Source organism: Rhyacophila brunnea, unplaced genomic scaffold (genome assembly GCF_057557595.1).
Source record: "Rhyacophila brunnea isolate RB1 unplaced genomic scaffold, BYU_Rbru_1.0 scaffold_3, whole genome shotgun sequence".
In the NCBI taxonomy this organism is placed as follows: Eukaryota; Metazoa; Arthropoda; class Insecta; order Trichoptera; family Rhyacophilidae; genus Rhyacophila; species Rhyacophila brunnea.
In genome coordinates, this window is record NW_028232965.1 from 42,125,149 (window position 1) to 42,151,673 (window position 26,525).

The following is a 26,525-nucleotide window of genomic DNA, read 5'->3' on the forward strand; positions in this document are numbered from 1 at the left end:
AATAATACTAAAAATTACATAAAACTTGGAGATCAAATTTTTTTAATGTCTGTGGAGCTTATGAAAGAAATTTTACAAGAAATAAATATTGAAAAATAATGAATTTATGTTTGTAAATTTAATGTTTTCATACACGTTTTAAGAAACTCACCAAAATTTTAATTATGTATGATAAATTCTAATAATTTGACTATAAGATACATAATGCATTCTTTACATTAAATATATTTTGTACAATAATATCATCATATAGTTTAAACAACGGTCACACATATTGACAGTTATTAAATAGGACCTACATTTGGCACCAAACTTTACGCTTGGCTTGTATACTAAAAATTGTGTAATGGTTTCGGCAATTCGGGTTTTTAAAATCAAATTAGTGTAATTTTATAATGGTAACATAAATAAATTAGGCAGAATACTCGAATTTTAAGTCTACTCTAAACAATGAAATTGGATGAAAAATATGGTTTCTTAATACCAACATTATTTTTAGATAAAACCCTGCAGCACCATTTTCATTCATTAGCACCAACCAGTCATTATTTGCATACAGAAAATGTCTACAAATAGAAAAGTTTGTCATTCAGGGAGTGATGATTTTCTCGTCGGACATTCTTGCCAATCAGAGACGCAAGCCTGTGAGCGTAGACGCACGGCGCGGGGCACCTCACCGTCCCAGGCCAATTATAATACATGTGGCATAATTTGTAGGTGAGACGCTGGAGCTGGTCAGGCAACAGACCCGATGTGTCGCTCACAACGATGTAGTGGGTCGGGGTGACGGTCCCGCTGCGCACTTTTTGCGGCACTATGAAGAAATCATAACTGAAAGAGATGAAGACGCAATATGAATTAGTGTGCGTATAAATAGTAAAAAAAAACCAACCGACGTCTTGGATAATTCTGGCATAAGTTTTGAAAGTAGTTTAATGTTCGTTATGACACAATATCTATATGCCAGGGTTGGCGAACCTTTTTACGTACACGTGCCAAAATTTCCCAAATATTATTTTTTGACTGTATGACGTGTTGGGCAGTTTTTCTTAGGGAAAAGATGAAAAAATAATGAAAAAGTACAAAAATTTTGATAAGAGTTCCTGAGTATTACTGTATTTGGTTCTTTACGCACAAATTTCTCCGATCAGATGAGGCAATCTCTCACTATAGTGACCTCAAGCATTGTAAAATGATTGTAAATCGATTTATCAATTGGGGCTACCCCCGCCGTCTGATGGGGTCAGTGCGAGAATATTATGTGACACATAAAACCTAAGGATTGATCTATGCAAATTAAACGTAATAATTATTCGTACCTGCCTGCTACTTTTTACACAATGCGATCTGTCATTTATGCATGGATTTCGTCGTTTCCGTTTGCGCATCGATTGGTAAAAATATTATTGGAAACTGAAGAAAATACGCATGGCTATATTTTGGCATTATATTTTAATATTATGTAAGTTATTTGTAAAAAAATTATTATAAGTATTTTTTTTCTCTTCAACATAAAACATTCGCGTGCCATAGGTTCGTCATCACTGCTATATGAGGCGCCGAGTGCCAAAGGAGCTCAAGCGCCAACTTTACGATTTTTGACATTTGAGTGTAGGTTTTTTCTATAAATCGATATGTATCATGCCACAAAGTCTTATCGCTCAAATAATTATAGATATTTTACAATAGAGATTTATTTTCTGTGGCATAATTGTTTTGGTCGTTATGTCGGCACGCCACAGAAGCTTATCCGCCATTATACTATGGAGAGCGCGAGACCAAAACAGCTGTCAGATTTGTCTTATTGAATATGCGTTCTCAACAGTGAAAAAAACTAAAAATGAGCTCAAGAAGGATTAGAAAAATAGTTTCAATGTGTGTTAAACCTGTAAATGAGGAAAATTAACATGTTTTATCCGTTTTTCATTCACATACGCTGTTGTTTAAAATATTTTAGATTACTTTTGAAATATGGTTATTAACGTAATTTTAGTAATTATGTCCACTAAACTTTTACTTCCATGAAAGAAAATAACTCTTATTTCTATTTTCATCTTGTTTATATCCAATTACGATTGATATACACTAAAAAAAGTATTTAAAAAATCACCCGAATCCTTGAGAAAAAATGATGGTGTTAAATTTGAATAATGATTTTGTTATTTTGGCCAGTTTGGAGTAACGATTTGATTTAGTATTATTAATAATATTGGGTATATAGACGGTTATTACAAAAAAAACAATCCAAAGGCTTTGAAATCATTGCTGTAATGGCAAAAACGTATTTAATATTATAAGGCAAATTTTATGCCAAACAAACTCATGTAACAATCATAACAAATTTGACCATTTTTTCAGTGTTTATTTGGCATAATAAAATTTGTTTATATCAAATGTTTATTTATTGCTATCCAAACCCTTACATTATAACATTTTTTTTAAATGATTTATTTTTTTAAATTAACGCCATTATTTGAGTTTGAAAATGTCAATGCCACAGAAGCTTATGTAACAAAAAAAAGTATCAAGTGCCACCTTTTTTCATTTTTCTATATGCCAAAGAGGCTCAAACACCATTTTTTTTGGAATCCAGTAGATATTTTTCATTAAATATTATTGCAAATAATACTTTGATTTTTTTAAATTTGCTTTGCTTAGAAAATAATTGTCCATTTCAACATACAAGTTTTAAATTTAAAAAATAAATTCACTGAAAACTTGTCGGCCATTTTGTAGCACTTTTGTTAAATGGTGCTTGAGCTCCTTTGGCGCTCGGCGCCTCATATGCCATTGATGTATGAAAACATGGGAAAGATGGTCAGAAGAAATAATGTCTGTCTAAGAAATACGTTCAAATAAGGTGCCGTTACTGTGGTCCTACAATATAAAAAAAAATGGACACATAATTTGACCGAAATTATTTAATAATACTTACAAATTTCTCCTAGTTATAGTGTTATCTACAACTGTTCCGGGTGGTGGATTTTCAGGTGGCCCATTTTTCGGAGAACTGAATATTCGGCTCTTGATACGCTTTTGCACCACTACAAAAGTTAATGTAGGCTTGTATTCGGCACTAATAGTTGCAAAGCAGGATTCCAATTGTGGTACTTCATAATCGCGGCATGCATTGATTTGACCGTCTCCAACGCCATCCCTGAAATTGATAAGTTTTCAATATTGACTCTTTTACTCCCAGCTGATTTAGCCTAGCATATGCGAAAACTCCCAAGCGTTTTTTGACAAAAAATCGTCGATTTAGTTTTTTTTAAATAACTAGTGCTACACATGTTTTAAAAATTTTAAACTTTTTTGTGTGTTCTCAATGGTGTATAAAGCAATAATAAGTAATAATATTGATAGTTTACATCAATAAAACAAAAGAAAAAAATAATGTATCAATATTTATTTAGAAATGAATGGATAAAACTATGTTTGAACAACAAAACAAGTGTGACAACGAAACATTTCCCAGTGGCTAAGCTATAACATACGGCCGTAGCCATAAATTGACAAACGATAAATGAAGTAGGGAGTAAGATCATGTTAACGCGCGTGTTTGAACATGTACCTAAACGAAATTTTTTTTTTTTTTAAAACGGTACATGTTCAAATACACCACTTCACATGGACGTACTGAAATATGACTATATTCTAAAACATTAGAGCGAGAGGTTTAAAAGAATACTATTTTATGTAATAAAAATACTTTATAAATGTTTAAAATAAATATAAAGGATAATAAGGCTTCAAAATTATGTAAATAGATTATCTACAATGTTTAAGGAATGTCCAGGATCATGCTTTGAAAATAGCATAAAAGCTCCATTTTGACGTACGCTGAGCATGTCCCCCCTTAAGACGTGAACTTTTCCGTGAACGGCACGCCGCTCATACAAAAATGACGTCTTTGGACGCACCGCTTTAAACGGGATTTACTACGTAAATGAATTATTTTAAACACACAACGACATATATTGGGAGTATCGTCACATACTCGGAATTGAAACAGAATTCATTTTTACCACTTGAAACATAAATTGATTTTTAGTTTTGCAATAAAATTCGCGGCGTGCAAGGTACCGCCATACATACACCTACCGGCAGTAAAAAGGTTAATTAACATAATACAATAAATTATCTTATCATAATTATTATTTTGAAGAAATGTGCCGCCATAGATATTATGTATTAGGTGCTGCTTCAATAGCATACCGATTTATATGAACTGCGACAGACACGATAAAAACTCAATACAAAAAAAAAACAACCGGATTCACCAGTAAATAATCGATATAATACGATGTTGAAGAGAGAAGCGATGTGATATAGTTTTTTAAACTTTCGACTGACGCTGTTCGTGCTTGTTGAAATTGGTGAAAAGATAGTGAACTTCCTACATATATGATATAAGTCGTTGGCATATGGAATAAATTATTTTTATATAACATTTCGATACACCAGTTCAATAGGGGAACAACTCATAAAACCTTGTTCCGAGATAATGGCGTTTGAATTTTTTGCAGTAATTCTTATTTTAATTTTAAAGCCTTGATTTCGATGAAAGTGTATGTTTTTTTGTATTTGATTTAGTGGAATTCATCAATGCACAATGAAATTGTACATTTTAATAACGAATTAACAAATAAATTTGATTATATAATGGAATTACTGATTAATCTTAGATAGGATTATTCGATTTTATACACATTGAAGAAATTTTTAATTATTTTTTTTGCTGAATTATAAAGAGAAGACCTTTCTACATCAAATGGCATTCTTAACTCAAAACCTTTAAATTTTGAGTTGTTCCCCTATTGAACTGGTGTATCGATTTATGTGTTATATAAATGCGTCAATATAAAATTAAAAATTATTTTTCTTAACCCGGCACCTGCCTCAAAAATCGTATGACGCACCATAACTACGCATGAATTTCATTATCGTCTTTGTTCTATACTAAAAAAAGCAATAAAAAATATGTCACAGCTCCAGTCGAGAACCCAAAACCATTAAAATAATTTCGACACACTAAAAAACCGTAATAAATCAGTTATAATATCAGAAACACTCGAACAAACGAATGCTATCCAAATTTGAAAGAACTCACCGTAAGACGCCATTTTGTAGCCAATAGTTAGAGCTCTGCGCGGTGTGTACTATTTCGACACTTGTGCATTACGTTCCCACGAATTGAAGTGTTACTAATTTTCAAGTGCATATCGATAAATCACATATTAATGTCTTCGGGTTGAGTCGTAAACAAATATAAAGGGGACCCTTTTAATATATTTAAACTACACAAACACTTAACTTATTGAATATTATTGATAAATTAACACGAACTCACATATTAAAAAAAAAACAAATACAATAATAAACCTATTTTAAAATTCTTTTGACGTGTGATATATTTTAAAGCAAGGTGACAGACATAACGCAACATCACACGTTGGGCACATATAGCGAGAGAGTTTTGTTTTTTTCGGATTTTTTTTAGAATTCCCGCATACGAAACATCTCCTTCTAGGCTTATCGGTATTTTGTGTCGGTAAAATGTATTCTGGCAAATGTCCCGTTGCACTTTTGGGCAATAATCGTACGGGATTATCGCTAGTTGACGCTGTCGGCTTGGGCAGGGGTGCATTTGAAATTCTCACACAATATTTGTTCACTAATTGTTTTATTACACAGAGTTGAAAATCGCCCAATGTTTTTTTGTCACATTTAATAAATTTATATAAATAAAAAGCATTTAATAAATATAAGTCGATCATGTGGAATGCGACCTTTTTATACCACTTGATCGACTTTCTCATACACGACAAGTTGCTAAGCATCATGTCGGACTTATCTACCGTACCCATATTTTTGTTATAATCTATAACACATTTTGGTTTTTCGATGTTTTCGCCAGTTCTATAGTTCACTTTTCCCGTTGGTCCAAATGATGCATCGTGGAGGGTGGATAGCATGTGAACATCCCTCCTATCGTGCCATTTCAGAGCCAAAAGTGGACTATTGTACTTAGACTCGGTATCTCCCTTTTTCAGTTTGCTGAACTCTGGCATATCTTTACGATTTTTTCTCACTGTACCGCAAGCATTCGTTTTGTGAGAGTGAAGGTATTTAAAAAGCGCCGGACTCGAATACCAGTTATCACACCATAAGGTGTGACCTTTCCCGATGTAGTCTTTCATTAGCGTTGTCACTACCGCACCGGAAATACCGAGATTTTCATTGTCTTGTATGTCAGTCCCTTCCCCACAATAAATTATAAAGTCAATAATATATCCTGTCATTACGTCACACATCACAAACATTTTTATTCCAAATCGATGTCTTTTGGAAGGAATGAATTGTTTAAAAATTAATCTACCCTTAAACACGATTATGCTCTCATCTATGCAAAGATTCTGATACGGTATCATCGTTTCCCTAAAAATTGTTCTTGTGTGTTCTAACAGTAATCTAATTTTAGCTAGTCTATCATTTGAGGCGGTCACACTAGGATCTGAAAAATGAAGCATTTGTAAAATAAGTTGGTATCGATTTCTAGCCATTATTTTCCCAAAAATGTCTGCATGCAGGTAAGGATCGGTACTCCAATGTTCCTCTATCGACGTGTGCTTATTTCGAGTCATCAGCATTGATACGGCAAAAAATGTATACAACTCCGGCACTGACGTGTCTGTCCAATTGTGTGATCGCGATTTCGGTCCAAGGTCTCCCGCACTGTACGAATGGTTAAAAAATGTATTCGTTTGGTTCACTATTTCCGACATTATATTTTTATTCAAAAAATGTTCAAAGAAAAGACATTCGGGAGAGGATTCGTTCAAGTCGTTCGATGTCACGCCAGATCGACAATCATTGAATTCGTGAACTATTGGAATATACGGGCCAATTCTCCACGACCGCAAAAATTCAATTGGCTCATCAGAGTCCGTATCGTCGACGTCATGATCAGTCTCATGCTGTTCCAATTCCTCTTCCGACATATCATAATCTGAGTCCAATTCCTCATTAGTACGCACATTTTCTTCCTCCATATTTACGCAATATAAAACTATGAAATGTTTTTAAAATGTTTAACTACAGTATTAGGGAACGCCAAATCACAGAAACCATTAAACTCACACACAATAGTTATTGATATCAGTATTAATTTTCACATTCACTAAAATGGGACACGGTAGACAGTACAAAAAGTATTTTAAAAATCGCGGTAAAATAAAATCATACGTTCAATAGTTAATCATGCCAGTTTTAATGTGATAAGTACACCAGACAGCAAAAAAAGTATTTATCAACGATTGCGGTAAATATTCAACTTGTATGCGATAAATACAATCCCGCGCAATGGCCCGCTCGGTTGAAAGTCTGTCGTATACTGCGCAGCCGCGGCGCGCAGTTCAAACTGATTTCTGTCGACCGGCAAAACTTGGCCGTACGAATTGGTTCGAAACTTTGGTGATTATTTTATATTTAGAACCAATGCTTTTAAAATATGTCATAGGTGGCAGGAGAAGGACAAATCAGGCCAAATTTACGTGAAAAAATCAGTCCCGTATGATAAATATGGACGCGGTGGCATCGATTTATACACATGCGCATTGCGAATTTGGCCGATTTGTACAAGGTGTGTGACATCGGCGCCGGCCGGGTTAAGAAGGCAGGCTTTAAATAATCGCCTAGTATGGAGTCTTTGCCACTGATATCGGTGGTCTACCCACATAAACACTACAAACGCTTAACATATTTTTCATCAAAGAATACAATTAAGTGCACTAAATAGTATTTCAAAATAAAAATATTCCTAATTGAAAAGGATCATCGGAAATGAAGAATATCATTGACCGACTAGTGTAAATAGGCTTTGAGGAAATATTGTTTTTTTGATATGAATGCAAACTGTTTTACAATTTTTGATTTTTTAAGATAAACTATTCTTTCAATTTTGTAATATGCTAATATTTAACATTTCTGTAACATGTGGACAGAGGGGATTTTTTTTAATTTGCAACTTCCATTGCTCCATTTTTATAAACCGTCAACAAAATAATATATTTATTCCATTCGCCTAGAAAATTAAAAAAAAACTGAAGCTGTGAATCAGGGGGGAATCTTACCTGTAAATTAATATTTTGCTAGGGAAATCTCCGTTCGCTATGTGATATTGATGGAGCATGGTCGTAAAGCTGGTTTTCATTCCATCAACAATTTCTTGACCTTGCTTTTGGAAGTATGTTAAGCTGTACCAGCGGGTGAGATGTTGGTCCATGCTAGCGACAAACCCTGCAATGATTATGACCACAAGAAATATAGAATTTAATATATTTCAGATTAAGAGACGATTAACTTAACTATTCTAAATACTTCTAACCTAAGTATTCTAAATGGTTCACCTTAGTGTTCTTTTATTCTAAATATAAATAAATGCATGCGATCATCGCATTTACAAGTAAAATCACTGCCAATTCTGTTTCAATGATCGTATAAATGTAAAATCTTCTTCTTCATCGGCCATATCCGCCCCTTAGTTGGAGCATATGGACACCACGCGGCGCCTCCAAGAATCTGTCGCTCGCCAGTCTTCTTGCTTCGTTCCAGGTGAAAGCAGCATCCTGTATTTTCGCCGTATACACTCGAATGTCTATTTATTTTTGAAATTCATTGAATTGTGTAGCGCCCAGTTGTCCCGACGCCGAATCGTCCTAGACCCTCCTCCATTCCCGGTGGTTTCAGTTTAAACCACCCACTTATGCGGTCACTTGCTCCTGTTCATAATATAATGTAACGGATACAAAATTTACGATGTCGGAGCTACTAGAAAATGATAGTCAGGTCTTACCAACAATGGAATTTACTCCCTTCACAGGAGAATGAAAACAGTCGAGGCCCATAATCATAGTATTTTTTAATGGCATATTAACAGTCCACAATGATCCACCCAGCTTACAGTTTATTTGTAACGCGATTTTTTGGGTAATTCCGTATACTTTTGCCTTGTTATTTAAAGTACGCCCATTAATCACCTGAAAGTTTAGGAATTACATATCTGAATTATGTGAGCTAATGGCAAATTTACATGACTTTGAAAAAGAGAATGAGGCTGAATGTGAGATAGAAGAAATAATCAACAGCATCAGTCACAACAAAGCAGACTTCTGTTGACACTTTATTGGAGTACATCGACCAATGGGAATTCGAATATAACTATATAATAGCTCTTTCGAAAATTCGAACTGATATTAAAAAATAATTAAAAGATTCCTGCAAACAAACCCAAATCACAGGTTATCTTAATAAATAATGAGTATTAAACATGTTAAAATAATTATCTGCTTTACAAATGTATATTATGTAGTATTTTAAAAAGAAAAAACCATAGATTAGATTGTACGTGCCGCCTCTTCCCACCATTAGTCCGGATAATCGGGAGTCTACTGTATTATGTAATAGAAGTAGATATGTATTCCGTATAATTTATAGGATATTCTCAACTGATACAAAATATTGTATTTTATTAACATATGCTCTTAAGGCTTTACTTCAGCTGGGGCACGGTCTAAAACGATCGTGACTACGCGTCACGAAGATTGTGCAAATGACGCGTGCAGCACAAAACATAATTTGTCATAAAAAGTCAACATGCGTCCATTTAATGTTATGTTTATTGTTCTATTACTAATAATAATAATATATTCATTGACATGTTTTCTTTTTCAAGTACATGGGTAACGTTTTTTAGTCGTCTTTACACGATTTAAAAATTAATTCCCCCATCGCCATCACAAAACGAATTGACGTATTCACAGCTCAACTTTTGCTCTCCGATTGCCAGCCAGTCTGAAATTTTGTCGCACCTATAGTTGAAAATTATTTGCCGTTTCACTGAAGTACCGTCTTAAGTTTGAAGCTTCAAAACCAAATGAGGCTAATTTAGGATATTAGTCGGTACCCTCCATTTTTCCCATTTTATATTAATTTTGATTCTGTAAGTACTTTTCCAACCTATGTGTATTCCTAATTCCTAAAATATCAGATCCAGCTGAATTTGTTGATTAAATGGAATTAAACCGAACGTTGATTGCAGCCATTTATATTCATCAGCCGCCATTTATTATTTTTTACAATTCGCCCATCCAGAACAAAACAACCATAAGTGCTAAAATTGTGATTTCCTGTTTTAAATGCAAAAATTTCCGTAGGATTCACATAATTATAGTGTAAAAACACCACTACTGCTAGTCACTCCAATTCATTTTTGATGCTTAGTTTATTTAACAAATTTAAAATATTTACAATGTAAAAACAACACATGTCGCGATATGTTCTTTTTTCACTCAAGTCAATTGGTAATGTTGAGTGCAAATGAACCATAAGTGCAGTTGCGTTGTTTTTAGTGTATGAAGTAACTGTTACGCGGGAAAAATCGCGCACAATATCTAACTGTCGGTTGGTTAGCGCCAAAGAAAAATGGTGTCCAGAGGACGATACATGGTATAACTTTTGGTAAACAGCATGTAACCATTTTTGGTAAGATCATTGCAACTAAGTGTGTCAAAGGCACTTGCAATGGTAATTGTAAACTAAAGTGTTAAACTAAGTTATCACATCAATGTCAAGTTGTCATCAATACCAAGTTTTGGGAAATAAGAGAACATGTTAGACAACGTAATTTTATCGTGACTCATACTTCTGAAGTCTTACCAAAATATAGACGCATAAAGGAAGGTGTGCCCAACCGAAAACCAAATTTGTCATACCAATTGACATGGGACGGTAACATGATAAAGGTATTCAAGACATTCTTTATGAAAACATTAGACATTGGTGATACTTTCATAAGATACACTCGTGACAAGGTTTTGGTTCAAACGGGAATATTGGACGCTGAAAAGCGAGGCGTTCACCAAAATCATGCAAAAAACTTCCCCCAGATATAAAATCTGCCATAAGGGAGCATATAAATTCATTTCCGCATATAGATTCTCACTACACAAGGACTAACACTTCCAAGCAATTCTTGGATGGAAGTTTAACGCTAGCAGAAATGTATAGGATGTATAAGCAAAGAGCTGAAAACCGTGTCATTGCGAAACATTGCAGTTATGCAATAATATTTAACGAGGAATTTAACGTGTCATTTTTCTTACCGAAGAAAGATCAGTGCACATTCTGTGAAGGTTTTAAAAATGCTGACACTGATAAGCAAAAGGAGTTGGAAAATGAGTATCAAACTCATTTACAAAATAAGCAAATGGCTGGTGATGAAAAATCCTTTGACATCATTGGCGCCAAGTCTGTGGATTCAATAGTACCTAGCATGCTTCTATCTACAAGCCGTACTCCAAGTTCCCTGTGCTGATGTGACGGTGTTTTACTATAAAAGAAAATTAAATTGTTTTAATTTTACAATACTTAATATAATTAACAAAAAAGGTGAATGCCATTTTTGGAATGAAGCTTTGGCTAATAGAGGTGCCAATGAAATAAGTTCTTGCGTTTGGATGTACCTAAATGAAAATAGTACTGGCAAAGACATAATTTTCTATTCTAACAATTGCACTGGTCAGAATAAGAATAAAGCAATTGCCAGCATGTATCTATATGCTGTAGGAAACTTGGACATAACGACTATTACCCACGAATACTTGGTTGTGGGTCACATACAAAACGAGGGTGATTCTATGTATTCCACTATTGAGCAACAGAAAAAGAGGCATCTGAAATGTGGTCCAATTTATATTCCGGCCCAATATACTCCTAAAAAGAATGGCAACCCATACACTGTCCATGAGCTGTCAACCTCATCATTTTTCAACTTTTTCACGATATCGACTGTTATGGGGACTAATTTTAATGTGAATACAGATGGTTATAAAGTTTTATGGAAGGATATTAAAGTGATCCAAGTGAGAAAGGAAGTACCTTTTACAATTTTTTTATAAATTAAATTATGCCGAACAAAATTTTAAAGCCATCAACATACGAACGCACAGAAGTCGGCGGTCGACAATGGAGCCAATTTTAGTTGCGGCATACGATAATCCACCCAAAACTTAAAGATTTGTTGGATTTGTGCAAGTCTAACCTAATCCCAAACATGTACCATAATTATTATGATAGTCTTGCGGCAGAGCGACCAGGAAGAGAACATGATGATGATGAATAAGACTCACTTGCTAATCTGAGCTACTCCGATGCCATTTACTAATCGTGAGTCCACAGACTCACCATTACTCAGAATCACAAAATTGTTAGAGGAACTCTTTTTATTTGAATTTGTTATGTAAATTGGTTATTTACATTTAGAATATTAAAAAAATTATTAAATACATTAACATATTTTTTGTTATAGCATTTAAGTCATTCCAATGTATATTTTTTTATAAAAATAAACACAACCTCTCAGTGTAAATATTTTTCATTGCAATACAAATGCATAAAATTGTAGATCATTACGAAAATGTCTAGTGTAAAAAGACCACAAGTGCTAAAATAAGGCTTTAAAAACATATTTTCAGATTTTTTTGCTGAAAGTAGTTTCAAGCACATTATTTTACTGTGGAAACAAAAAAAAAATATCTTCATACCTGAGATAATTGATATGAAAAGAGTGTTTTAAATGGTTGAAAAATTTCAATTGCGATTTTCTCGAAACTATGAATTAGCAGTTATGGTTGTTTTGTTCTGGATGGGCGAATTAACTTTAAATGATTTTATATTAATTTTAATGATGTTAACGACATATTCTTCCGCTCTTCGCTTTTTCTATTTGTTTACTATGTAATATATTTACTTGAAAAAAAGACAATTTACTTTAATAAAAATTAGTTTATGACGGTTCTTTGCGATTATCTCAAAATCGCAGAATATGGAGGTTACCAGCCTCAAATTGACTTTTATCCTAATGATCATCTCATCACGAGGTGCATTCTTCAAGAAACTTGGGCCTATCTGTGAAAACGGAATATGTTAGTGTCGGTTTATAACGAACTATACATAGTCTGCAAAGAGGTGGATATCATGAAATTTATAAGGATCCAAAGAATCCGCATTGAGCATACCTGTTGGTAGCGTCTAAACGTTGACTTTATTTATCATATGTGTGGTTTATATAAAATTTGTGTATTGTAATATTTATGTATTCTGTTGCAAAAAAAAATTATTTCAAAAAAAGATTTAAATTAAAAATAAATGATCATTACTTGGGAGGCTACTGGCTTTTCACTGCAACAGACTTTCTTTATGGCCGAGTATCTGTCATCTCTATCCGTTGGACAAATGCACACAACCACTTGCAATGATGGGGTGATCACATTCTTAAGGCCGTTCACGAATGTGTCAGTCTTATCATTATGAAGTTTGACAAGTTGAGGTCGTGCTATTTGGATTCCCATGGGCGGTCCGCATCGCTGCATCGATTCAGTAAATTCCTGTAAGACAAAAGTAAATAACATCAGTCACCATCCAAACATGAATGTTCCACTAGTCGGGTGGTCTTATTGGTATGTACTAAAATGTGGCGGGGGGATGGTGTAAAATGGGGACTACACAAGGGTGTTAAGAGTTGTCGCCCATTATTTTGCTTGTGAAAATCATGAGGGTATGCATGGATGAATTTTTTCCCTGCTCGCGGAGTGTCAGTCACTCGCAATTAGCCTATGGTGAGGGAGTGTACTCACCATCTGTCATATACTTACTTCACACAAAATGACTTGATTAGTGGTATTGTATCAAGCGTGTTACATATTACCATTTACTACCATCAAACTTATACATATTACCTCCACTCTGGATGTCCATAATGTTCTGTTTAGAAGAAATGGTAATTAACATTAATTACTTTGGCGTGTGGTTTATAGATCCTCTAGATGTGGAGCATCCCTAAATTATTCCAATTTACATCATTTTATTAAAAGTCGCGGAAATAAGCAAATGTTACAATAATATAATAATATTACGGTAAAAAATATTCACTATAAGGGGTCATTCGACATTAAGCCCTAGCATAGATAATTTTCAAAAATAAAGTAAGTAATTGTTGATGGGGTGGTAAAAGATTTTGATACATGTGACATTGGAGTTCCTAAAAAATACCAAAAATCGTGTGAGATCTTTTATTATGAGTCCTAAATATTATCCATATCTCGTTACAATTGCTGCAATGTATACAAAATCAGTTAGTGCGGCTTTCTTGACACTACGATATGAGTGTCAGATCCCTGGCTTACGATTCCGCTTGATGCTTACTGTAACACTTTCCACTCACTGTGCTGGTTCCAAAACACATTACGCATGCAGCTTAGGCCACTTCTTGATGGGTTGATGCAGTATCAGAATAGCATTGATTAGATAAGTGCTCGGCAAGCGGAGGCAGTACTAGGCGTAGGGATGTTATCGATACTGGTATTAAAATATGAAGAAAGGTATAGGTATCAAATGATCCTTGTCCGCGAGAACTTTTTTATTGTTTTGCTCCACTCAATAGATTAGTTAGAAATTTCATTAAAATCAGTGTGTCTTTACCTTGGCGTTGTATTCATCTTTCTGTGTATACAAAACAGCCCAGTTGTGTATATCGATGGGCATGATCACTTGGTTAGAAGTGATATCTCTGTTCCAATCGACATTTAAGCTGCCTTTGATGGGTCCCTTGCGGAAGATGATATTTTCGGGGGCCAAGAGTCTGCCGGTGAGCTCTACAGTTGACGGACATATCGAAAGACCCCAACCAGAGAGCAATTCCCGAGAAGCTTTATTGTTATTCACATTTGTAATGAACTGAAATAATAGTTTATTATGTAAGTATAAGAGGTGGTCAAGATTGAACAACTACAAGTGCACCAGTGACCAAGTTGAGTAAATCAACTTTAAAGTTAAATATGCAGTAGTAAATTCTACATAACTGTAATCGATATTCTGTATGTGGTCATTTTCAAATAAAATAAATTTATACCCGAATTGAACAAGTAAACAATTCAAAATTTCAAGGTTTTCAGTTAATGATGCCATTTGATTTAAAAAGATCTATTCTTTATAATGACACGGCGAAAAATTAGAACAATGTATTGTCAAATCGACTGTCACTAATATTTTTATTGTGGCTAGGGGTGAGGTCAAACAGAGATGCACATATGGAGCAGAGCGAGAATGAAATAGATTTATCTGGCAATTCTTGCCGTATTTTCGATTGCGTTCGATATTCGATATATCGACCAACCATGCTGCCAGAAAGCAAAGGCAATAGATGGAAAGTTTCGGCAACGTAGACTACTATTTTCATATTTTGGGGAATTATTAACAGCAACACAATTGCCGTAAAAAGTTGCTTTTACGAGCCCCTTTAGAACAAAGGTTTTTGAGTTGCTTCCACATCGCACCATGAGTACTTTAGTGTATTAACTCCAAAAGTATAGTTTTGAGATATCAACGGTTGAAGTTACAAATCATTTATATCTGTAATATTGCGGTAAGTTTAAGAACTTCGTATGAGCTTAATACTTTAGTATATCAAATCAAAATAATACACTAATGCACCAAAATATACATCACATTGATGCATTAACATAGTACAGTAAAACCTCGTTAGTAAGAACACTGATAATTCGAAATTCGTCTTAATTCGAAATTTTCGTGAAAAAAAAACCCTTGAACATTATTTTCAGATAAAACCATACCTTTAATTCGAAATTATTTCAGAGTCCTGGTTTATAAAATATTCAATAAATCATAATAAAGGACACCATTTCATGAGCCAGTCATTGAAAATTGTGACAGACTTTTCTTAAAACATCATAAATTACTTATTTTAAGGTAATAAAAATAATCCTGACATTTTATGACCCATGAACACACACTGAACCGGAAATTTGGTAGGCACATCTATGATCGTAAACAATATTGATGAAAATCAAAAATTTTTTTTTTTTTAATTTTAATATTTTCCCCCCATACATTTCATAATTCGTAATTCGAATTTTTTTTCGATTTTTGGTCTCGTGGAATTCGTATTAACGGGGTTTTACTGTATATCTTAATAATATAGTAAAGCAGTCAACTTCTTAAAATATTTTCAAGTGAAGAAACTCAATTACAACGCATTTCATATTTTGTTCGAGTTACTTCAAAGCAAAAAATTCTGAATAAAACTGCATTATTAATTACAATTTTTGACTTAATACACCAAAGTACTCATGGTGCGATATGTAGAATATTGAGGGGCATATAGAACGTTTGGTAGATATTCAAATATAGAAGAGAGTATTTCCAACATGCTGTGTTCAAATAAAACTATCTGTATGAAAAAAATGTCACTCAGGTGACCACACAAAAGTATGAGACAATCATTTTTTATGTAATTATATTTATATCACACATCAAACTTCTTTTTCCATTTAAATATGTGCCACGTTTTGCCAACGATTGAGGCACTACAAGGATTCGATAGTTTGGGCAAATGGCCAACAACCATTCCACGTAATATAACTTTCAACAGTGTCCGAGTGTGTTAATACTACCTCCACTCTTTGGCTGCGTCATACGGTTAGCTTAGGAGCGAAAATGTACTAAACATACGAAAACATACTTTTACTTTAAAAATTTTTTCTACAAAATTAGTTTTCATTATGTCTGTTTTTTAATTTGTTTAACTTACATAACTGTAGAAATAAGAATATTGCATACGTTAAATCAAATAATTTTGTCTAGGGCGCAATTAAAAATATTGACCTGATATTCCATTCCATCCTATTAATTTTTCAGTAAACACACTACACTTTGCTTGCATTAAATTAGCTACATTGTATTTAATTAATGAAAAAGTTTTTTTTTTACTGCATGTAAATTGTAGGTACCTATGTACTTAGAATGAGGTAGCTATCGTCAGGATTGTTAAAAAACTTATGAAAAGAAAATAAGGTTGACCGTAATACTTGGGCCCTATATTGAAATAAAAAATCATACAAAAATGGTCTGAATTACATCTATTTTATGACAATGTGGTATTATTGTCCCACAACAAGAAATCGGCGATAGCAGGAAGTTGCTGTAGTCGCACGTAGAAGACTTCTACTATCAGAAAATGTAGTGTCATACTCAACAGATGTGCCGGCCCGACCTTAGATAAATAGGTATGAAAAGTTTCCCCTAGCCCAGGGATGGCGAACCTTTTACGTACGCGTGGAAAAATTTCCCAAATATTATTTTGTGACTGTCTGACGTGCTGAGCAGTTTTTCGAGTAGATCGAGCAGGAAAAAAATGAAAAAATAGTTATTAGAATTCTATTAAAAAAGTTCAAAACTATAAGCAATTGAGATCTTGAGTATTATATTATAATACCTACTTAGTTTGGTTCTTGACAAACAAATTGACGACAAAATTTCTCGGATCAGATGAGGCATCCTCTCGCTACAGTGGTCTCAAGCATTATAAAATGATTGTAAATCGATTAGAATCATGATAGCCTCACGAGGTCAGTGCTATAATATTATTATGTGTGACGCATAAAATATAAGGACCCATCTATGCAATTTAAATTAATTGTAGTGCTTATTCTTCAATAGCATCAACTGCCTCTTATTTTTTATACAATGCGATCTGTCATTTATGCATGAATTTCGTCGTTTCCGTTTGCGCATCGATTGATAAATATTATTGGTAAATATTATTAAAACCGAAGAAAATACGAATTTTTAATATTATATAGTATATATTTAGGCATTTGTAAAATTTCTTGTAAAAAAAAAATATATTTTAAATTATATATCTATTTTTTTTCTCTTCAACACAAAACAATCGCGTGCCATAGGTTTGCCATCCCTGCCCTAGCCAATGCCAATTATGTACATAATATTATTCTTTCAATAAAAAGATACACACTTTCTTCATCGCAATAAATCGCTGGTTGGGCGTTATACGGGTGGTAGAAGATAATTCTTTCATCAAATGAAAATCATTCCTTTCGTCCTCCGAGAGGCCAGTCAAATAGCACAGCTCTGGTACCAGACAAATTATACTCTCAACGAGTTCATTCGTTCCAGCCTCGCGGCGTATGTTCCTAAAATAAAAAAAAATATTATATTTTATTACATGTTTATTTTAAGAGAAGTGATAAATGCCAACAAAGGAAAAACAAGAAAACAAATGCTACAGATGGCATGGGAATTTTTTTTAAACTCCTGAATTTTTATTATGGAAAGTTCATGATAATATTAATTGTTATTTTTATAAATTTGTCAGGAATTTCGCTCTGCCAAACCAGAGAAATTGCACTATTCCACCATCATCTGGTGTCAATCAACTACTGGACGTTGGCATCCACCTAGATCCTCCACTCTTCTCGTTTCCTGTGTTTGGGATATCACATATCCATATAAATCAAAGTAAACATAGTGTTTTGAAGTGTCTATTTATCATATTTTATTGCTACCGAATACATATCCTGACTTACAAGATTTTTTTCTACAGCATTTACAGCGTATTCGCCATTTTTTAGAACCAATATTAAAAGAGAGGGTTTTTTACAAATATATTGAATGTTGCACTTACACGACAACCAAGAAATCAAACGCAACTAAGCAAGTCTTGAAAATTGAATTAACAAAGTCGATATGTATATGAAGGATTTGGATGAGAGATTCCGAGAACACTTCTTTCCAGGAAGAGAAATTGTTGTAGATGAATCTGTGGTCAATTTTAAAGGAAAAATTTGTTTCATGACCTACAACCCAAACAAGCCAACTAAATGGGGTATTGGCTGATTCTAGTTGTGGGTATATATTCATTTATTCCATATTATGGCTCAGTTACAACTGAGAAATTAATTAGACCTGATCTCCAATTTACGTCCAGAATCGTTTTGCACTTGTATAAAAATCTATTACAAACAATTCCAGAAGCTGAAGGTTATCGTATGTACACCGACCGGTTGTATACCAGCGTTCCGCTTTCAGATGAACTGTTGAAGATAAAAACACATTTAACAGGGACAGCCATCAAAAAGCCAAAATTAAAACAAGGCGAAATAGTAGCATAATAATATGGAAGTAATGACGTTATGGTTCTCGCTTCGAGAGATAAAAGGATTGTAACAATATTAAGCAATTGGCATTCTAACGGAATGCAAATAATAAAACAGATCAAAAGAGGTGGAACAGAAGAAGATATTATTAAACCAGAAGTAGTGATTAATTAGAAATATATGGGAGGTGTAGATAGAGCAGATCACTATACCTCAACATACTGCTTCCTAAGGAAGACATTGAAATGGTGGCGTAAACTCTTTTTTTGGGGTTTAGAAGTTTCGGTGGTGAATTCATACATTTTGTAAAAACAAAATAAAGATAAAAACAATAAGAAACCACTAAGCCATCTTCAATTTGTAGATAAACTAAGTATTCAGCTGGTCGGAAATTACAGAGAAGGGTCAAACACAAAAAGAGGAAGACATTCAATAGATCCGAAACAGCGGTTAAATCATGTAAATTATTATGCCTGATGTTCAGAAAAAATATAGGGATTGCGTAGTTTGCGGTTCTGATAGGAAAGAAGGTCAAAGAAGACATACAATGTATTATTGTAAAACTTGTGATATCAAACCGGCACTGCATGTGGGAGAATGCTTTGAAAAATATCATACATTGAAAAACTATATTGTTTAGTACAAACTACAAGTTGTAAACTATTTCCATTGTGTTAATAACATTTATAATAAACTAGCTGAACCAGCTGGCTCTCGCCAGTCTGTCTCGCTAGGTCTTGCAGACAGCTTTTCGTCATAGTGACTTGGTGTTGGATTTTAATATAATAATTGTAAAACGTGTATAGACGGCGCCATAGTTTTCCCTTCGGGATGGATTTTCATTCACGTCAGACAGTTGAAAATTTAGCTGATTTATCAGTTTTACGATCTGCATGTCGTCACTGCCAATACAAATTTGGAGTCATGTGCGTAGTCTATTCTGGAGTCTGGCCTTCTCAATATCGTCTGACACCATTTCAGGCTGTTAGGCCTAGCAGAACAGCTGGCAATCGCCGATTTCTACCACTGTCATTTTAATTTTAATACAATATATGTGTAGGTATGTGCATTTAAATATGATAAATAATTATACATCTCAATCGTGATTATCATAAATAGCGATCCAATATAACGCGAATATTAATCTCTTTCGTGTCCCATTTACATAATAGAAAAAGGTTAGCAGCATAAAAAATAAATTTAAACATTATTTTGTTTCATTGTCTATAAAAAATAAATGCTCGGAGCCATAGAATAATATTTTAAAAATCATATTTTGATTTAAAAATTAACCTTAAACAATATAGTTTCCCGGTGCGGGACATTCATTTCGAGACAAATGTTGATAAATAATGAAGCAATACATATTATATCTGATAAAAATAGGAATTTATAAGACCTAAAAATGTGGAATCAGCTTAAAGAGGCCTTCATCCAGCAGTGGATTGATACAGGTTGATGACGATATAAATGGGTAGATATACAAAATCACAAATTTAAAAAAAATATTGCAGTTTATATGACCAAGAAGAGTAGAATTAGGTTGGGATAACCTTCATCCAGCAGTGGATTAATCTTGGTTGATGATGATAATGACGATATTATGAATGGGTAAATATAATATCAGCAATTTTGATAAATATAGCAATTCATATGACCGACAGAAATTCAAACAACTTAGAGAGGCCTTCATCCACCGGTGGATTGATTCAGGCTCATAATGATAATGGAAATATAAATAGATATAATATAATATCACCGATTTTGATAAATACAGCAATTCAAATGACAGAAAGGAGTAGAATCAGGCTTGGGAGGCCATTATCCAGCAGTAGATGGGTTCAGGTCAATGATGATAAGGACGATAGAAATAGGTATAATATAGTAGTAGAATCAGGTTGCGGAACCCTTCATCCAGCAGTGGATTGATCCTGGTTGATGATGATGACGATATGAATATGTAGATAAATGTAATATCACCGATTTTGATAAATACAGAAATTCATATCACAGAAAGGAGTAGAATCAGGCTAAGGAGGTCTTTATTAAGCAGTGGATTGGTTCAGGTCGATGATGATGATGACGATATGAATATGTAAATAAATATAATATCACCGATTTTGATAAATACAGAAATTCGTATGACAGAAAGGAGTAGAATCAAGCTAGGGAGGTCTCTATTAAGCAGTGGATTGGTTCAGGTCGATGATGATGACGATATGAATATGTAGATAAATATAATATCACCGATTTTGATAAATACAGCAATTCATATGACAGAAAGGAGTAGAATCAGTCTATGGAGGTCTTTATTAAGCAGAGGATTGATCCTGGTTGATGATGATGATGACAATATGAATATGTAGATAAATATAGTATCACCGATTTTGATAAATACAGCAATTCATATGACAGAAAGGAGTAGATTCGGGCTAGGGAGGCCATTATCCAGCAGTGGATTGGTTCAAGTCGATGATGATAAGATGGATAGAAATATGTATAATATCACAAATTCGTTAAACCAATAGTAGTAGAATCAGGTTGCGGAACTCTTCATCCAGCAGTGGATTGATCCTGGTTGATGATGATGATGATTATGATGACGATATGAATATGTAGATAAATAACATTAGAAATTCAATACTGTCAATAATACAATCAACGTAGAGGCCTTCATCCAGCAGTGGATTTATTGAGGCTCGTGATAATAATGGCATTATATATAGATAGGTAGATAATAATATAATATCACTGATTTTGATAAATATAACAATTCATGTGCAAGTAAGGAGTCGAATAAGGCTGAGGAGGCCTTCATCCAGCAGTGGATAGGTCAAGATTGATGGTGATAGGGACGATAAAAATAGGTAGATATTATACAATATGACTCATTTTGATAACTATAACAATTCGTATTAAATTCTTTCATTGTTTGCAATGGCAACTTTGTTAGTTTAATATGACTATATTGTGATCTATGGAAATTAGTAGCCTAGGTAATTATTCAATAATAAAAAAATGTGTGTGAACAGCCACAAAGAAGTATTTAAAAAAATCAAATTTGGAATATCACGTTATCTATGATATGGCAGACAGTAGCGGACGCGCCTGTCAGATTTTTATTTACGTAGTGAATTGTACCAAAATTATGGTTTTTTCACCGGAAAAAAGTGCGCCAATGCCTACATTACGATATTTGAATAAAAATAATCGAATTCGTTTGTCAAATAAAGGATTAGAAGGTCTTAAGCGACGAAGACGTCATTCTGCTGTACGTTAAAAGAAGTATGGCGAATCGTATACGCTATATGAGAAAATATCGGTTATAAGCGTCACGTTTCTGGCCAAATCATCGGATATTTCTCAAATTTGGTCAATTCAATCTGTAGATAATTCGGTAGCGCACATTTCCAAGTGAAGATATAAAAATAACAATAAAATGTCGCTTAAATGAGCTGTTGGTGTATTTTCCAAAATCTCTTAGGATAATAATATATAGGAGATTATTACATTGTAGAAGTTAACTGTGAAACACCGTGGACAGTGATTGTGAAGTTACAAATCATTTTCAAATCTTGCGGGTTGACTATTCTTTTGTTTCCAGACTATGGTGCGGAACTATCAAGTAAGTAACCAATAAAAAATCAAGTACCAAGTGTCTTTTCTAATACCACGGGCCAACCAAATGTTCGCAAGTGCAGGTACTAGTGAACCTTTTAGAAGGAGGCGTTATATTTGAACAATGTAAATTCCGGCGAGACACTTCCAAGTATTTATGTTGGGTTTTTCGGTTATATTACCAATACTATACACATTTTTTAATAATAAATAAGTATAAATAATAACCATAAAATATATTGAAAGCATACGTAATACTTTTAGTTTATTTAAGTCCAATATACATATATTTTTTTAGTGAAGTAAAAACCCATCTCCTCAATAATGGTCATACAAATGATCAAATACAATGTCCAAAAATTAATGAAGGCTTTTTCAAATTCATAATTTTGAAAAATACGGTATTTTTAGATATTCAAATACTACAGCCAATTCTATTGACGTTTTACACTCACTGGAGCAGTAATTAATTATTTTTTAATATATAGGATGACAAATTTTCTACTTTAAACATTTTCAAGTCCCGAATTTTAATCAGAGTAGCTGATACATTTTGGAAAAAAGTGAATTGAGTGGAAAAGGTTAAGAATTTGTTTGCTAGTGTCAATGGAATAACATTTTTAATCGTGTCAGTACCATGCAGTTTATTATTATTTGTTCAATGTTGTGGTCATATTATTATAGTCATCTTTAAACGTTGTATTATATTCAACGTAAGTTGTATCAATTATCAACTCAAAACGCTTAGCATGTATATATTATGTACAATACCACCAGTGGCGTGCGGTGACTAGCTTATAGGGATGCTGTTGAAAAAAAATATATGTACCTACTGTTTGCTAAATAATTGTCTTGACAGGCGGCTGTTCAGTATGGTTATGAAGTAGTATGGTTGTGGTATTGCAGAGTGGTAGCTCTACGATACACTATAAATATTTGCATAATATAATAATATGGAACCTATAGTAAAATGAAATTTGCTATGCAATTGCACAATAATAATTATTACGTAGTGTTTATTATATATTTCTGCAGGTCTATTCTTCACGGTTATCACTTTAGCACGTTTCTGTTATTTTCATTGGTCCAAATTAACACGAAAGGCATTCTATACACAAAACAATTATCGGAGGCTCTCTAATTCGTAATACGGTGAAAATTTAGGTTGGTAGACATGTTGGTCAAATTTGGATTCATGCTGTCAGTTACGGCCGAACCCAAGCGGATAAGACTGAACACAAACGGATAAAGCCGAACCAGCGCCATCTAGTCGATAATGAGTAGAACACAAGAATTTTGTATTGACACGTCAGACATATCAACATAAACTAAAATTTTATTATTCATGTCATTGCGATTGCAGTAAAACAAATATGTTACTACTAGCAACTCGATATTTGACAGCTCGCAGGGAACTATAAATTAAGACCGCCGTGATGTAATTATATTTCAAAACAGTCGGATCTTGCATCTCAATTCTACAATGTAAAATTGACATACTCTGTCCCATTCTCAAAATTAGCACGGTACCGAAAGATAGCACTTCTTGACAGTTCAAACGGTTGACATATTAATAATTAACCGGCAGAATACGTCGAGTGATAAATATGTAATATATTTATGGTGATACCAACACAATTCGTGTCAGGATATTGATCGGCGATATTAAATATATTACCGGAATTACAAATTCTTTAATATGCATTTCCGTAGTGTCAAATTATAATACAATAGTTATTTCCGCGATATCTATATTTTATACAATAGTCAGTTACTCTGATGTCCATTGATTAATATACCTAGTTACTTCCTAAATTATAATGGGTAGATATTATTTTGATGTATAAATAGTGAATCGGACATGTCACTCCAATATACGTTTCCGGCCTGTTACTATCTCAATCTCTGTATCGTCCCGCATAACATCTCATTGTACTGAGATTTGGACCTCGTCACATTATCATAAGTATTGTAACATACTATTGTACCGACTGTTTATGCCGCAAATAAAACTCGCTCCTGCATCCATCTTCGACTTCTTCATCATAATCCTTAACACCATGACCTACGACACGTCAACGACTTCCACGGTGGTAACACACACATCGAACCCCATATATTTATCACAATTAGCTCTTTTTGGATGTTAAGTGATATGTTAGAATAGGCCTGATGGGGATGTTCTAAATATAGAGTATCTATGGATCGCATACCACTGAACACCAACTCTCCCTGCATATCTCGTCGCATTAATAGTGTCAAAAAATAAAAGCTGTCATTCACTACTTTTGTTATTCCATGTGTGCAAATAATGTTTAATAAAATAATATATGGTTAAGTTCGTAGTCAAATTAACTCAATTAATTAATTAATTAAAGTAGAACCTCAATAATTCGAAATCAAATTTTCAGGGTCCCTTGGACTTTGAATTATCGAGGTTTTACTGAACTTGTTAATTGTTTGAATTGTGGTTTTTCTTACTTTGTTATCAACATTGGTTGATCGAAGTCCATAAGGTCCAGGCCGTATTGATGCTTATAGTATTTTAAGAAAGTCGTATCGCCCTGCTTAGTGGTGAACGTACTGTTCGGATTCATGTCGAAGGCCACATCGTCGATGCTAAAATATTTTTTTAAATGGTTTAAATGGTATAGAAAATCAGATATTAAATTAAAAACATTAAAAAAGCAAACAAAGCATTAAAAACTAGTTTCTGAACTTTTTCTATATCAGAAAAGTGGCAACATTGCAATGTAGTCAAAGCACATGCCATAATATTGAAGAGTGACATGCCAACACTGTTGTCAAGAGTGGGCATGGCTGTCACATCGTTGATTATGATGATACTTTCGAGAACCACAATTGAAATCTTTCTAATTTTGAGCAAATCTAAAATAAACAGTATTTTAAATCACACTTTAGTATCATGCAAACATTAGGCAACTTCTTTTGTGGTTTGCAGACAATGGCGACTTTATTTCCGAATTCGGCCAGCAGACAATTACTTTTTGTCGGCATGATTTTAGTTATGAAATCACATTTTTATGATTTCCTATAAAATACTGACATTTTTAGAATGTAATTTCCTGGAAAAAGTGAACTTGAAGATGTAGAATAGAAATAAAATTTATTCAATATTACCATTAGTCTAGAGCTGTCAAGCGATTGTGTGGCTTGTTTATTATATCCAATAGGTTCAAAAAAAACGATTTTGTCGAAGGTCTTAATTATAAAAAAGGTGGAATTTGAGAAATCTATACCTTAATATTGTTCTATTATTAATTAAGGTACCGTCAAACGGGGTTATTCCGCTGGATTTTTCTACAGTGTATCGTTAGTTAAATTGTATTTTCTGATTTTTTTTTGTACTACGTGTCCATTGTTATGTGGTTTTTATGGTTATATCGTCGGTGTTTTGTAAAAAGGGCGAATCAACCATTTTGGCGAAATCGACATTTTAATGAAAATACAATATGTACCCCACCAGCTTTGTTGTGTAAAAACGGCGAATTTTTATCTCCACAAGAAAGTACTTAAAAACGATAATCGACTAAAATTAAATTAATTAAAATTACGAAATAAAAAGCAAATGTGACATATTAGGCCTTTTAAAATATTATATAATAATACTTATTATAATGACAGTATTCTTTCTAAGCTTAATTATAAACTTGTTAGATATTTATAATCATCTACAGGTAAAAAACAAATACATGTCAAAAGTTAAAAATCCTCCTCCTGTAAAGTAGCACTTTGGTTAATTCGCCCTTTTTACAAAACACCGACGATATATACTTCACTGCAATTATGAAAAATAGTTAATATTATTTATCTACATTCTAATACATTGATTTCACTGATACAAACCTGTAGGCG

At 33.5% G+C, this 26,525-nt stretch overlaps 1 protein-coding gene across 2 annotated transcripts in view; it reads right to left on the minus strand.

Annotated features, from left to right (window-relative positions):
• Positions 1 to 44: 44 nt before the first annotated feature.
• Positions 45 to 26,525, minus strand: part of LOC147068386 (piwi-like protein Ago3) — a 47,460-nt gene continuing 20,979 nt past the window's right edge. For both annotated transcript variants that reach the window (XM_085952050.1, XM_085952049.1), the window contains exons 10-17: positions 25,131 to 25,268; positions 17,891 to 18,068; positions 14,539 to 14,793; positions 13,218 to 13,445; positions 8,855 to 9,038; positions 8,133 to 8,298; positions 2,936 to 3,157; positions 45 to 831 (exon numbers count right to left, since the gene is read on the minus strand). In XM_085952050.1, the coding sequence (XP_085808176.1) occupies positions 567 to 831; positions 2,936 to 3,157; positions 8,133 to 8,298; positions 8,855 to 9,038; positions 13,218 to 13,445; positions 14,539 to 14,793; positions 17,891 to 18,068; positions 25,131 to 25,268 (1,636 nt within the window). In that variant the 3' untranslated portion in view covers positions 45 to 566. The remainder of the gene's footprint in view (positions 832 to 2,935; positions 3,158 to 8,132; positions 8,299 to 8,854; positions 9,039 to 13,217; positions 13,446 to 14,538; positions 14,794 to 17,890; positions 18,069 to 25,130; positions 25,269 to 26,525) is intronic.